This window comes from Melopsittacus undulatus, chromosome 1 (assembly GCF_012275295.1).
Source record: "Melopsittacus undulatus isolate bMelUnd1 chromosome 1, bMelUnd1.mat.Z, whole genome shotgun sequence".
In the NCBI taxonomy this organism is placed as follows: domain Eukaryota; kingdom Metazoa; phylum Chordata; class Aves; order Psittaciformes; family Psittaculidae; genus Melopsittacus; species Melopsittacus undulatus.
Genome location: NC_047527.1, coordinates 36,364,356 through 36,380,375, shown reverse-complemented (window position 1 = coordinate 36,380,375; position 16,020 = coordinate 36,364,356). Strand labels below are relative to the sequence as shown.

The following is a 16,020-nucleotide window of genomic DNA, read 5'->3' as shown; positions in this document are numbered from 1 at the left end:
ACTCCATTAGAATTCAGCTTAATTTAAAGGCCAGAGAACAGGAACTCATAGATGCTGTTCACTCCTAGGTATGTTTGACTAATAGCTGCCATCTCATTCTCGGTCTTTGAAATACATTCAGTCATCTTTTCTTAGCATGTTCACAAAACCTAATACTGTCCTCAAGCTGAAAATAACCGTACAGTCCTGGGTAGGTGGGTGCTTAGGCTGGTGATTAGTATACTGAGCAAGACTTGGGGGAGAAGATGGGTACAAGTGGATAACTGGGGGAGCATGAGCCTTTGGGAAGGCTAAAGTGTTGAAGTCCCTGCCCCTTTGATCTGCAGAAGCAGCAGGCTTGCAGCATAAGCTGGCCTACAAGGAAGTGATGATGAAGTGGGATGGGGACAGATCAGCCACAACCACAGGACAGTGCAGGAGGCAGGATGAAATTTCTCTTCCTGCTACATGTTGACCACTCTAATTCACCCTGTCATCCTCCCTGCTGCTGACTGGAGATGCACTCCATCACAACTTGCTTTTGTGTTTCACCCCATCAAGTGAGAACTAAATCCCACCCAAGGAGAGCGCAGGGGAAATAAAGGGCAATTAGAGACACTGGGTGTTAAGAAGTCACTCACATCTGCTGACAGCTATGTTGAGAAACCAGGTGGAATTGCCAGGTGACTTACCAACAAAAAATGTTTCATTTTTGTCATTTTATCTATGGAAAATCCCCTTACAGGTTCCAGTGTGATAAAAGCAATCAGCAAAACCCACTCAAATGAAACAAAGAAGGGTCTCATTAGCCTAGCTTACTCCCTGAGAAGAGCAATGGGAATTCAAGAGGACAGTTCCTACACAGCACAGTGAATTCCATGAACAGCAAAAAAGCAAATTGAGAAATTAGGGAAAAAAAGCACTCTAATACCTATCAGAAAAAAAGGGATCATACAAAATATAAAGCCAGCTGAAAGAGAAAAAATGATAAATACAGACTTCATCCTTTACTGACATAAATCTAGCATTACCCACCAGCCAAACTCTGCAGTCAGGTTATAAAGATTATCGGCAGAATTGCAGTAAGGCCCAAGGACCTTATTTATATTACAGAATCCAAATGTGCTGGTTGCTTTCCATATACAGAGCAGAGAAATTTAGCATGCAAAATCATACTTATTGAAGCTGTTTTGACCAGCCCAACATTGGAAAATGAAAGAGATGCCCATGTTCTGCACTAGCTTCCAGTAAAATTCATTCTTTTGAAGACAATTAACTGACCTGTCCCTTCCACAATCTTAAGAGAGATTAACTGACTGCCATGAGCAGAAAACACTTTCCAATAACTTGCTGCCTTTAAGTAGATAAATTGATATTTGTCACAAAAAGTAAAAAGAAGCATCTGATCCAGCAGAGCTGAATCTATAGCTATACCTAATCAGTGCACATGGGACTAAATAGGATACCAGAGGTAAAATGGTCATAGGTGCCAACAGCAGGGATTTTGTCACCCAGAGGCTTGGGTCCTGCCCACTGAGAAAAGCTATGGATGTCCTGCATGTGTAGGTATCCTACAAAACCTTCCTTTTGGAAGCCACCATCATCATAGACACATGGGGACTTCCATCTCCTGCCATCTCCAACACTGCAGTATTTCACCGAAAACAGAGCCCAGTGTGGCATCTTCACGCTCAGTGACTGGAACCAAAACTATATCTCTACTGGACATTTCTAACACCATTAATTGTCTACAAAGTTACAACTGTAAGCATACTGGTTTGGTGGGCTTTTTCTCATGTTCTGATGACACAAATCATCTGACATTCCAAATCAGCACATTGCGCTGAAAAATCTTCTTGGGCTTTCATTGTGATGAAATGAACCTTATCACTACAGTTTAAGTTGCTTTATCTCTCACATTTCTATTTTATATAGTGCATTTTTGTCTCTGGAACTGTTAAAACACAATTTGAAGGCATGAGATTACACATATGCCTGGCTCCTAAACAATAGTCTCAGAGGTATTATTAATAAGAATATACACTGAAATAATGTGCAAAACAAATCAAACAAGATTTTTTTTTATATCTAAGCAAAAAAAAAAATGAAACATTTGTTCATCTGGTCCCATCTGAATTATCTCTGGTTTTTATAGTGTTAGTTAAAACCTGGCTGCTCTTCTTTTTTCCCAAAACAAGCGAGCAAGTATGCAATGTAAAGACTACAGAGCAGCAGCAGGCAATACACTTACATTGGTTCACCCAAATGTTCCTGGAGTGGGGAAAAAGAATAGATAGCAAGATGCTTCAGTCCCTACTAACTTGCCATTGAGACAGAAATAAAGACAAGTCAGATGAGCTTGTCTGCACCTTTAAGCAGGTTTGTTGTTTTTTTTTTTTTTTTTTTTGCAGCAGGACTTGGAACAGGAGATGGCCTTCTTTGTTAGTTTTGGATGCCATCTTAGGCTATCTTTCATCACTTCTAATTAAATCTTGTCAGTGTTTAAAAGGACATATGCATCCACTAATGAGACTGAATTCACCCCCTTTCTTAAAGCAAAGACAGAATGGTAAGAACAACCTACAGGATAAGCACTGGACTACTCATCACTCAAAGGAAATAATAAACTAAGGGCAGAAAATCTTTCTGCATTTCAAGCAGGATTGTGTTCAAGCAGAATTTAATGTAGCTGATGCAGGAGACACTGCAATGGCCTAAACTATGCAGGAGATAAGACTGGATGGGTCACAACAATTGTGCTTTATTGGACATCTGTCCTGAAGGCAAAACAGTAGGTATGTCCTACTTCTGCAAATGAGATTGCGAAGCCAGGAAGGCTGAACTTTCTTCTGAGCCCAGCAGATCTCAGCATTGTCTATTTTAGCTTCTTATCACTCCAGAGCCAATAGGAGTTGCATGCACAGTTTTATTTTAAAGTCTTCATAACAACGGGAGTTTAAGGCTCTAAATTTATTATAGCTGATATGGTTCTATCTGAGGAAGTCCACAGGTTATGGAAAAAAAATCCCTTCACTCCTAATGTGGTATTATCAGATAGGATCTAGCAGCATTCTCGCTACACAGGATGCAAGAAACTAAACAGCTTACAGAGAAAAAGATAACTCTGACTCATTCACATATGCAAAATTTCTTTGAAGTTTAATTATAATTTTTGTATCTTAAAGCAGCAATGCCAGAAACTCAGCTGTCTGTTCAACCACAAACCAGACATTGCGCAAGCAGCTGTTTCCCAAGCCACTGCATGCTGACATACACGGGAAACCTCTCCAGTCCTGCTGTGATCAATTCTGTGTGGCTCCTTAGCAGCGACAGATAATTTAACCTGGCTATAAAGGATACTACGTGCAAGCCTCTAGGACACAAACTTTGAATTTCCTCATTTGTTACTCGGAAGGAGCCCAGGCTCTGAACCTGGCTTGCTGCACTTGTTCCAGGGCCTAGAAATGAATCTCCATCAGTCATGCATGCTTTGATGACAACTATTACTGAAAAGCCCAAACAGCTTTGGTGTACTGTCATGCACTGTAAGCTTAATTTCATCATCAGATACACACACCTAATTCCTATTGCTGTTGAATTAGAATCTTTCAGGCATGTATTAGGGTTAAAAGGAGCACCACATATAAGCCTGCTGTCCCAGTACTTTCATTTTTCCTCCCTGTTTGCCCCAATATCAATTCTGCGCTTTCATCACATTTTACAATTGGTTCTTGGATGACTCCTGAATTGAGAGACATTTTCACTTCTTGTACAGATACACAGCTGCTCCTTTTAAATGGGAATCACACACGAACATTGCAGTGCAGGCTCTGGCAATATGCCTTGCCCTCAGCTGTAGGGCTTGGGAATTTGCTATTTAAGCAAAATGGTTATTGTGCTGAAAACCAACCCAGACATCTGAAAATCTTTTAAAAAATTTGAAAAAACTCACATCCAATAGAGTAACAGAAGTTTTTGAAAGGAAGAAGGAAGAAACGCCTACTCCACTGGAAACGTTTTACAAATGCAATAATGACCGAAACAAAAAATCTTCCAAAGAGGCTTCTTCTTTCTTAATGAAGTATAAGTCTGAGATGAGTAAGTATCACAGAGCGATTCCTGAACAACTGAAGGAAAGAATTATACCTTGTCATCAATCCACTGTTTGAGCTGTTTTCGGAGAAACTTCCCAAATCCGACTCCCAAAGCTTATCATGATGAAAAACCAGCTGGAGAGAATTAGAATGGCTATGATTTAGCATACACCAGAAGCTCTGAAGTGGAGCTACTGTAACCTAAAAAAAAATGCCAGCACTAAAGAGGAAAACATGGAGCAGTGCTTCCCAGCTGGGGAAGCGATGACCAAATGCTACTGTAGCATCAGTTGAGCAGACCAGCAATGGAAGTTGCTCAAATTTTCTCAAAGCAGATACTGACAACTGTCCTTCTTTCAGCATCCTGCTTTTGTTAACCAGATTAAACGAGGATGCCTGAAAATACTTTGATTTTCATTGTGACCCTATCAGAAAGTTGGAGACCATCTCTCTGAAGCCTTCAAAGACTACACTGACACAGGGGTATATCCATCGTTCTGCTGGCATGCATACAAAGGCAAAAAAAGAGTACAAAAAGATTGAAATACTACCAATTCTCCCTTAATTCTGTCTAACGTGCTTCAGCAGCAGTAGTTTGTCTTCTTAAGGAATACCCAGGTTTCTTTGGAGTTTGTTTGTTGTTTTTTTTTTAAAGTAATTACTGCCAGAGCTAATAATTGGAAAACTTCTGCATTCTCACACAGTGTTGAAATGAGACCATTATTTTTTTTCTAAACACTGTATCACTTTAAAGAGTAATAAAAATCTGGCAATTTTCTATTCCAATTTTTTCAACATATTGTTCAAAAAATTCACTTTTTTTTATCCATGTTTTTAGGCAAGGCAAGTGACGTAAGAATTTGTAATGACTACTCAGGGAAAACCTGGGCAAGGGCCTTCTGAGAAGCAAGAAACTGGGGTAAGGAAAGAGCAGACCACTAATTGCTTTTCTAGGGAGCCACAAGAAATAAGCAACCACACTCAGCAGTACCACTCTGTCTTAGCCATCAGTAGCAGATCGACTCCCATGGATGCAGAGTGAGGCTGTCAGTAAGTAACACGAGTAGCTTGTGACAAACATGCACAGGCTCTCTGGATGCCATGGATCAGGAAGGAGATGCTTCTTCAACTTCCCACTATGGACATCAGCCTGCAATGTGCAGTGTTTCAATCTGGGTTTTCACTACAGCATGAGAAACAATCAGCTGTGTGACAGACAGGACACTCCTCTAACATCCCATTTTAGCTTCATTTTGCTTATCTATTCTTCTTTCACATGCCTCCACAGGGCTTGAGCAAGCCACCCCGTCAGGACACCATGCAACACTTTCCCAAATCAACAGGGACGTGCTTGTTGCATTCAGCTAGAATCCCTACCACCAGGCCTACAGTATGAGAGCACACTATTTTTTCAAGAACATTAGAATATTGCTTAGGAAACTAAAAGAGTAAATCACGAGAAGCACAACCATAGCATTTTTTCTGCTGATTTGAATTATGAATAGAAAGTACGAGCAGTTAAGAGGAAACAAGATATGTTCTATATGAGAGCCAAGATTTTTTTGCCTGACATGTGCCAAACAAGAAGAAGAAACAGAAGAATCTGGCACCATTAAAAACAGTTTGTGGAGAAAGGAACTGAATATCTACAGCCAAGCTCCATGTGGTTTGTAAAGAGGAAACTTTTGTTTTATGGGACTCTCAGTCAGCCAAAATTCTCCCAGACGGCGTGCAAATGGATATTAGCCTAAAAACCTAAACGCATCTTGTAGAAGGATCAGTAAATGGTTGGGAAAGAAAAGGAACATTACTGAAGTTTTAAATCCGAAGTAAAAATCTGCCTCGTGGTTGAAAAAGTTAGTTTACCAGACAGCTATAATGTCATATATGGTAAACGCGTTGGAAAGGAAAGGCAGCAAGTTAAAGCACAAAACTAGAAGTCAGGAAAATGAGTTCCAACCCTGGCTCCACTACCAAGTAGCTCTATAAAACTTGGATAAAAGAGAAGACTGCCAACTTAGCTGTGAGATTTTCCTTAACTTCATATAGTGTATTAACATTGCACTTATGCTGTTTCTTTTAGCTTCTATATTTCCCCCACTCCCTGGCATTACGATGTACTAAGCAAAAGAAGTGACTAGATGGAGTACTGAGAACAGTTATATTACTTTACCAAAACAAGCCCTGTCCAACTTCTTAATCAAAATACTTGACTGGAAAAAAAAACAACAACAACTCAAAACCAAAAAACCAAACAATTTTATATGGGACTTTAATTCTGATAAGCGAGTTAAATACTAAAGCGGCTGACACGACCCAACAGCTTAGCTAAATATTGTGAAAAAATGTGGCATTTCTGGCTTGAAACTCTAACTAGAACTTGTACTTCAGCATAGAGGAGAAAGGGAATGGCCAGGCAACAGTTCCTCAGCACATGTTGAGTAGTTATACCATGGGAGAATTTTTTTCCAGCTTCACTAATAACTGCATATGCTGTGAAGCATTCAGCTGTACCAATAGTACATAAAGAAGAGGTCACATTGACCTCCAATTTACAGGGGAGGAATTGAGGCAGAGTACGCAGGCAAGACTGCAAGTTCAGTCATTTCTTATGGGGCTGTCAGAGGCCCAGGTAGGTTCATGGGCTGGGACTCTAGTCTGTCCTGCAGTTGCCTGGCAATGTACTTCTCTAGTTACATCACCAACAATTAAAACACATCAGGTGGCAAATTTCACCATTATGCTTAAGGGGGGGAGTAGTTAATATCTCCTGTAAGAGGATTAAGATTTGCCCTGTTTGTGTCTTCCTTCACACCAGCCTTTATATGTAACATTTCAGCTAAAATTTGCCAATGAGCGTGTTTTCCTCCTCTAACGAGAGTAGTAAACATGAATCTCATTTTTGAAGCACCCTGTATTTACCTGGCTTTTCCTCATTCATACTTTTAGGACTATCAAATTAGAGGAGGAGCAGAAGGGTTAATTGTTCAGTACTTTCTGTAAGCTATGTGCATTTGTGTACAATACTCTAGATGGATGGTCCATGTTTCATGTTACACTGGAATAATAAAAGGAGCAGAAAGCAATCCCTTTTAATTCTTGCACTGTAATTTTATTTCATCCAAAGGATAATGAACAGAAGAAATTAAAACCTAGCACTTCTGAGGAAAAAAAATAAAAATAAAAATATTATAGGCATTTTCCACAAAAACACTGAAATGAAAAACCACTGTAAAAGTAAAAACCATTGTGTTTTACTGAGAAACCCGAAACTAGCAGTTCTTGTGGCCACTAAAAATATCTGCACCACACACACATATGCATTTACCAGGATGGCATCTACTGATGGGTTCTGGATGCTAATCAAGACCAGACTAGGCACAAACTAAAGCTGAACAACCCCTGACAAAGTAGGTCAAGAAAACTGGGAGGGAAGGGAAACTGTTGCTAGGTGGCAGTGTACCTTAAGCAAAGAATACTGTAAATCATAGATTATTGGAAAAGTTAATTATCTGCCAACAAAGGTGTCATATTTGAAGCCTTGGTAGGAAGAGAACCTAAGATGTACATGATGCCCAGACTACATATCAGAAGGATGAGAAGCTGCCGTGAAAAAAAAAATGAAAAAGGAAAAACATCTTGGAACCCTCAACATAATGGCTCTCTAGCTCTATTAGTGCCATAAGAAAAACAAAAGCCAGGGAACTGAGTCTTGTACATCTTGAGAAGGCTACAAGTTTGCTTGTTTTTTTTCAACTTCCACTAAACTCTTACCAGAAGCACCAATCAGAGAAATAATCTTCCACTGCATCTTGGCAGAGCAGTGAAAAGTTGACAGAAAACCCAAGTGCGATGGCGAGAAAGAAAGGGTTTTTAAGGCTACTTAAGAAACAGAACTGTTACTTTTTCTGCCTTAAACAGTTCCAGTCTTCAGTCCTAATCTTTTCAGAGTAGAGGAAGAGTGGACAATGACATTAAACAAAAGGAGGTCATGAAAACACAGGCACTCCCCGGAACTTCAACCAAAAGGATGGAGAAAAAGGCCTCTGTAGAAAGACAAGACAAGAAGGAAGAGGATAGATTTTTCTGGTATCCTTCTCTCTGTCCTTCCTGATGTTCCCTCCAACTGAAAACTACCTTAACATATTGCCTAAATTAGCAAAAGTGGTAAAAAAGACAGGCTGATGACATCTTGTGAACTACAATTCACTTGGTAAGAGAGCTGTTAGCAAGCTCACAGCTTGTCACAGAAAAGGATAAGATGTTCTTGAAGGCAAAGACAAAATCTATATTCTTTTCAACAATATCTGTCTAGGTTCAAGAGAGCAATTTTTTGGAAAAGTATCTTAAATGAATGAGATTGTATAGATTGGAGGCATTTTAGGGGATAGAATAAAAGAGAAAAATGAAAGACACTTTGCTTCAACAAGACTTTAAATCCAAAACTTAGGCCATAGCAAAATCCTTTCTGAGAAATGTATCAAATTCTTTGTATGTTGATTTTAATCTACAATTACACTGTTTAAGTTTTTTTTATACACTATATTCTGATGCATTAGGAACTGGTCAGAAATAATATATTAGAACATATTTGCTCCGTCTAACCTAGCACAGGAATTCGTATAATGCTGTACAGTAAAATCTACATAGGTTACATATGCCATACAGCAATCTTATCATTCCATGCAAGCAATCCTGACTGTGAAGCTCCTTCCTGATAATTAATATCAACCCCACCAACCTGTGGAGTTCCAGAGGGAATAATTTTTACAAACTCCTTCACTGGTGTTGCTCTTGTAGGATGTGGTGTAACTTTCCAAGCAGAGATAAATCTACAATGGGTATTTCTAAGCTGGGTCTGTAACTTTTTTGCCTGATGAACTTTGGGATCCAAACCTCAGGACAGCAGGATCCAATTTCAAGGCATAAATATTGATACAAGAATCTTTGTTCCACTTCTCTCCACCCTCCCCTTTTCCAAAGCCAGTAGTTTTAGTTGAAGCCTGACCCTCCTCTTCTTTCTGGTATTTTGCAATGTCTGCCCCACAAGGAGGACACAGAGAGCATCCCAGCCTCATTCCCAAACTGTTGGTTACAATCTGTGATAATTTTCAGTCATAGACATGCAATAGACACTAGCAGTCAAAAATAAGCATCAGTTTGGGCAACAAAAAGTGGAATAGTACTACACCTACAAAAGTAACTAAGAACCAACCCCTGCTGATACTGAGGGCCCTTCCCTGACTTGTGTAGAATTACTACTGGAAGATGAGCAGAAGCTGGCTTCACCTACTGTCTCACCTCCTGCTCCATGAGACTGTGCATAGCTAGTGGAAAAATAGTTTAAAAACAAAAAGACCCACATAAAGCTGGAGCTGACACATTTTATGAAGACAAAAGAGATCAGTCTGTACAATCTCCAGGTTAGGAAGTCATCAGGTTTTGCCATAGTTGAAATACTTTCGTGAAGTAGCACAAAGGAAGCTCTCTGGAGAAACCACATTCTCCAACAAACAGCCTAGATAGGCTTTTCTTCATTAACCAGTAAGAGGAAGATCTTTCTGTAGCATGCAGAAGGCACTGAGCCTCATCTGACACTGAAGTTTAACTCAAAATTTTCTGTGATTAAGGAAACTTTTGTTCTGTTTCTTCACCATCTGTGATACAAAACCTGGCAAAGACTCCAATTAGTTTCCTTTGTGTTATTACTGCCACCAGAACTCATATGATAAACATTAATACAAAAGGAAATTCCACTTTCCTTTTTTGCTGTCTCCAAAGAATAGATCTAAATATTTAATTAAGAACACTGGTACTGAACTCACCCTGAAATCCCTTAATGCCAGATTAAACCAAACTCACTATAGGAAAAGGCAATGGCAAATACAACACCTCTCTTTACAAAATCTTCTCTCCAGTAATGAGCACTTAGCCTGAGAGGAAACAAAGCAGAAGCACCTCACTCCAAGTAACACAAAATCCTGCAACATCTGCTTAAGGAACATCAGTGATGGATTTGGAGAGTTTTTTCTTCTGGGACATACTAACCCTCATTTCACTCCTGGACACATTAACTATCAGAGTAGGTGGTTGTGCTTCACCTTGGTCCAGCAGGACAGAGGCATCACCTGACAAAACAAACTTAGAGAACTCTGCAGTGCAAGTTAGCACTTAGTGGAGTGTGTTTATTTACTTAAACTCTTCATTTCTATACATATGCACTTGATTACTGTTGCTATCCTGATGGAATCCATGCATGGCTGTGGTTAAGATACGAAATTCGATTATTCTGGTAAGGTTTACCTTAGTACCTTAAACATAACAATTCCCTTGTACAGAGTTTCCACACTGGTACAAGCACACCAACATTAGGGCAACATAGTAATTTCTATAAAAATTATAGATGAAGTAGCAACATTTTATCTAGCATAGGCAATCTCTGCAAAACCACAGAAGTTTCTGTTTCTGTCCCAACAGGTATGATGCATGACAACCTTCACTTTGGCATTTATTCAGTAATTTGCCAACAGCTCCAATGTCAACAGGCTCCCAAATGGTTTTTGTGGATTTCTGAGGGGAGTAGCCCTGCTTGCTGCTGGATATGTTAGATCCAAATAGAAAACAAGGAAAGAAGAAACCTGACACATGAAGGATACACGGGGATGGATAAACAGGTTAGTGTCAGATAAGCAAGGGGAGATCACAAACTTGCACCAAATCTCAGGAGCATGAACTAAGCCTCATACCCATTTTTAAACACACTGTGCCCATAGTAGAGATTCCTGCAGCTCCTGCCAGGCATCTCTCAAGACCATGCCCAATTTCTTTTGTGAATAAGAAAAATTAATCGCACATTTTGCTGGAGCAGGATAGCACTTCAACACCAGCACCTTATACTGAGGCCTGTGCTACACAAATGTTGATGGAGTTTTCCACTTTTATTTCCAGTTGCTTGCAAGCTAGTGTTTCGTACACTTCTTTGAGAAACAGCACAGGTTTTAAAGAAGTAGTTTATTAATCAAACAGCAGTTTCCTTTATTGGACCAGACAGTATGCCTTCCTGCTGAGACCTCCCATATAACATCATTCTGGGGTAACACAAACGTCCAAACACTTTTTCTATAGACCCTAAAAGCACACTTAAAAACCTCTACAGACACAAAGGTTATGAAACTGACAAAATGCATTCTTTGATCCTTTTTCCCTACCACTTACACCTGGCTGAAAACTTTAAAAGCAAGAGCTTTTCCTGTTTCCATTTTCAAAAATTCAGTCTTTTACAATTCTACTAGAATTTCTACTAATAACAGGCACAATTTTATATGGTTTTTGTTTTCTGTGCTGACCTCCTTCAGGGAGCTAAACTTGCAGGAAATTAACCCTGTCAAAAACAGTAAGCACTTTTTGTTGGTTTAGCTCCCAGAACCAGCTCACATGGGGGCAGATAAGCAACAGGGAGGAGGATTTGGTAATGCTATCCACTCATCTTCAAAAATATGAAGCTGCATCCTAAGCAAGTCAAGTAGTTTGTCTTACAGGATGACCCCACTCGAACACTGGGATGGATGTCTTCTCCTTAAAGGAAGGATTGGGCTAACTCCAATCACATTAATAATGGTTCCAAAACAGACATCATGGAAATAGCCCATCTCTGTTTACAGTCAGTGACAGATGCCTTCTGGAATCAAACCAAGAATTTTCACTAGTTTTCTGTTATTTGATTCATGCTATACATGGTCCCAAAGTTTGGGTTATTAGTGTAAAAACTGACTTTCTGACTCTTGTTCAGAAGGCTAGTACTGTAATTTCTTTTCTGCATCTGCGCATGTCTAAACCTTCCAAAAATATTTTTTTATTATTAGGAAAAGCAAATGTTTACTATTTAGAATTAAATTTAGTATTTTCTGTGTCTCATTACGCAAATTAAAACCATAAGCAAACAATACAGTGAATACTGATCCCTCCCCTTCTTCACTCTTCATCCCCCAAGCCTTTACACACATTACTCATCAGCTGCAGCAGAGACACTGAAGACCATGAAGTATTGAAACACAGGTGAAAAGTATGGGTAAGGAGTTAGCATATAAAGAAACAGGTATTGCTCAGGAACAGAAGGAATAGTGCTAGGCAGCACTTCCTTCCCCCCCAAAAAAAATTCCTCCCCAAACCCTGCAGTTTCAACTTAAAGCGTCCCACAATATGTGTGTACGCTCTGTGATGGTTTAGCTGAAACAAACTAAAACCAACGCTATCAACTAAAGAGACACAAAGAAAAGTCACCGACATGACCCGAGTTCTAGAGACTTTGCTATCACCCGTCAGCTATTCATCACCAAAAACAGCCAGCGAGGGCCGATGTTGCAACCCAGCCGCACCATTTGTTCACCCTGCCTCTGCAGGTCAGGTCGGTGCACCCTGGGCTCCACGGGAAGGCTCCCAAGTGCAGCACTGGATCTCTTTTGCTACACAGGGCGCACAAGTTAACACCCAGCAAAACGAAGGATCAACCATCTTCACACTCCGAGCTGCCAGGGGCCGGGCTGCGCGCTTCAGGCACCCCTTGTTTTGCAGCACCTAGAAGGACCAGACCAGCTTCCCCAGGAGCCCATGAACGAGCGGGGTCCCTCATCCGCCGGTCAGGACTACAGCCGCCGCCGTCGGCAGCCCTGCTCCTCCCCGGCTGCCCCTCGCTCCTCCCGCGGCCCCGCGCTCGCCCCGGCCGCAGCGAGGGACCATGGGCCGCCATCCCCCGGGCCCTGCCGCCCGTCCGGGCTGGGGGCGGCGGTGGCGGCGGAGGGCGCTGATAGGGCTTCCCGGCGCGGAGGGGCGGGCGAAGGGAAGCGCGGCCCAATGCGTGGCTCGGCGGCGCGGCGCCCGCCTCGCAGCCCCGCTACCCTGGCGCGGCGTGAAGGAATGCGACGGCCGCCCCCGGTACCCCGGTACCTTTTCCTCCTGCAGAGCAGGCACACGGCCCAGAGGAGCAGAGCGGCGGCAGCTGCCCCGCCATAAGTGCCGAGCTGCAGCGTGTCGGGGCCCATGCCGGCAGCGCTCGCCTCGGCGGCCACTGGTACCTCGCCGCCGCCGGGGGGGAAAGTTTCGTCCGTCCTCCTGCTCCCCACAGCAAAGTCGCCTGGCCGGCCGCCCCTCCCCGCCCACCCCGAGCCCAGGGGGCTGGGTTTGGCTGCTCGGAGCCGGCCTTGGCGAGCGGGCCCGGTGCGACCCGGCCGGCTCCTCCCCAGGGAGCGCCCGGCGCGGGGAGGGTCGCGCCCGCCCGCCCCCAAGGCCTCCCGGCGGCGGAGGGGAGGTCCTGGGTTTCGCGTGCGGGAAAGGCTCCGATGCGGCGGGCAGGTCCCAGGACGGAGACCGGGAAGGGGGTTTCCGGGATCATCCCAGCGTCCCCGAAAGCGGCTTCTGCCCTGAGATCCCTTTCAGCCCTCCAAGCACCCCGGAAACCGATCGGGGCCCCCGCGGGCCCGGACGAGAGGCAGTGGCTTGTCCCCAGTTCAAACAGTGCTCGAGTTGGGCAGGTACCGCCTCTGGCGGCCCTTTGGCTCCTCTTGGTTTTGGGACAAACACCTGATGTGTGTTCCTGCTTAAAAAAACTCCCGCCCAGTTACGTAAAATTTAACCTGAGATAGGAGAAATGAAGTACAGAGAGTAAAGGTTGGGTTTTGGGGTTTTGCTGCATAAGAAGATGCCGGGTCCAGTCCTTTATTCCACCATGCTAGCCTCCCTGGTGTGTTACAGAGAAGAACAAGAGAGGAGGAATTGGGAAACTAAAACCAGAGGCAATAGAGGGATCCCCAGCTGTAGGAAGAGGGACAGGGTGGAATGGGGCAGAAGTCCAGGGAGTTTGGTACTGCATGACAGGGCAGGGGGGAGTAACAAAGCTGTACCTTACAGCTCTATTGCCTTTTGATTCACTCAAAACATTGCTGTGATGGGAGGTATCATTCAAGGCAGATTCACTCGTGATAGAGTAATACGCTTCAGTTTCTAGAATTGTGGATTGGTTGAATGCTGACAGAAGTTTGTGTACCTTACTCATTCTCAGCTGCATATAGTATTACACATTGTTGTTTCGCAATATTTGGTAGTTTATATATTTTCACCTTGGACAAAAGTTTTGCAACACTCAGTTTTATGAATTGCCCTGTTTTAAGTTTTCTCTGAATTGCAGACACCCACATGCATCTTAGCAGACAAAATAGCCAATTAGCTACAAACCTGCCTGGCTTCAGCAGATCTCATCATTTTCAGAGGCCTGACTCACATCTGAGGGTTTGCAGTGGGCAGCACTGTGTGTCTTCTTCCTCAGAGGTTCCTGCTGATTTCAGTGAAATGCCATCAGAGCAAATCAGTGTGTCTCACATTAAAGTGTGTCAGGATCTGGTCACTACTGCTTAAAACCATTAGCTGACCTTCCTGAGATGAAAAAAATCAAGAGACAATTCTGCAATACAATGCACGGAGTGAAACTGTAAGAGAAACTAACATTTTACTCATAGCTCTGTAGGGCTTTTTGTAGAGAAATGTGTTTGAAATCCCCAGCTTGGGAATTCCAGGGGGTTTCTTAGCTATTAGTCCTATTAATTCTTAGAAAAGGAGTAATTTAGGGCAGAAAAGCATTGCACTGTAAGACATAAACCAGTGTAAAATGTTACTCATTTTCCAAGTGACCTCTGCTGTGAAAATTCAGTGTCACTCCAGTATAGTGGGAAACTGTCCACACACAAACATCCATGGCCAATGGACATTGGAGAAAGCCCTTAACCAGATTCAAAACATCAAGATCACTGTAGTTCTGGCAGAGGATGTAAAGAGGGTTACAACAACACTTTGTAGTTTGCACTTTGCATACTTGTCAAAAGTTACCATCTCAGATCAACTGTGAATGAAAAAAAACCCCAACCCCACACACCAGAAAGCACCACACCACGAGCAACACACTGTTATTTTAAAATGCAGGGAATGCAACCCAAAGGGTCCTAAGTACCCTATGAGTGCTGTGTGCATTTCTGTGTCAACCCTTTACAAAGCCCAACAGTACGGATTAATTTCTCCTCAACTAGTAAAGGAATCTCAAAGAGATAGAAGCTCAAACCTGTTGAAGTTTGATGTCAGATTATCTACAGTATCAACTACCTCGATGCAGATCCAGCTGGACAGTATTTGCACATAGCATACACAGTTAAAATTACAATAGATGTATCTGTACGTGTTGCCATCTCAGTTACCTGGGGAAAGAAGGTGAAGCTGAACAGTCTGCTTTAACACAGCTGTAGCAGAAAAGAGGAAAATTATTTCCTTTTCAGGAGGTGCAAACCTGGTCTTACAGTGTTATGGTCTCATGTTGAAAAACAGCTTTTTAAGAATTGGAGGGATCTTCAGTTTCAAGCTGTCCTGAGATCCTTATGGAGCTCTTGCTGAAGCCTGGTCATAAGTGAGAAGAAAGAATGCAAATGCTGTTATGTCTGGAAAAGGATGACTTTACTCTCCAGCTGGATACAACTACACCCAGTTGTTCTCCTTACTGGTGTTGTATAATTGCTGTTGTTCCTGGTGTTGGCTCCTTGGCAAATTTCTTCAAGTGCAGTTTGTGTGCTTAGAAATCTGATCAAAACAGCTGCAGACTGGAGAGAGATGAAGGCATTTGCAGATATACGGTGGGTCAGGGGGAGGGATAGAGAATTTGTAAGATAAGCTTGGAGGGCTTTTCAGTTGGAAACCACCAAGATTTCAGAGAGGTTCCTAATACCATGATAGTAAGCCTAGATGATAGATAGATAGATAGATAGATAGATAGATAGATAGATAGATAGATAGATAGATTGCTGCTCGGTTACATTTCTCCTGTTTAAATTGTGAACATTCTGTGCATATGCTACAGTTCAAAATGCATACTGTGTGTATGTTTCATACTGCCAATGTTGTAAGATGATATAGA

At 42.3% G+C, this 16,020-nt stretch overlaps 1 protein-coding gene across 1 annotated transcript in view; it reads right to left on the bottom strand.

Moving 5' to 3' along the window:
* CYP7B1 (cytochrome P450 family 7 subfamily B member 1) overlaps positions 1–13,168 on the bottom strand; it is a 124,730-nt gene extending 111,562 nt beyond the window's left edge. Inside the window, exon 1 of the mRNA XM_034067016.1 lies at positions 13,017–13,168. Coding sequence (XP_033922907.1) covers positions 13,017–13,111 — 95 coding nt within the window. The 5' untranslated portion in view covers positions 13,112–13,168. The remainder of the gene's footprint in view (positions 1–13,016) is intronic.
* Positions 13,169–16,020: the final 2,852 nt, after the last annotated feature.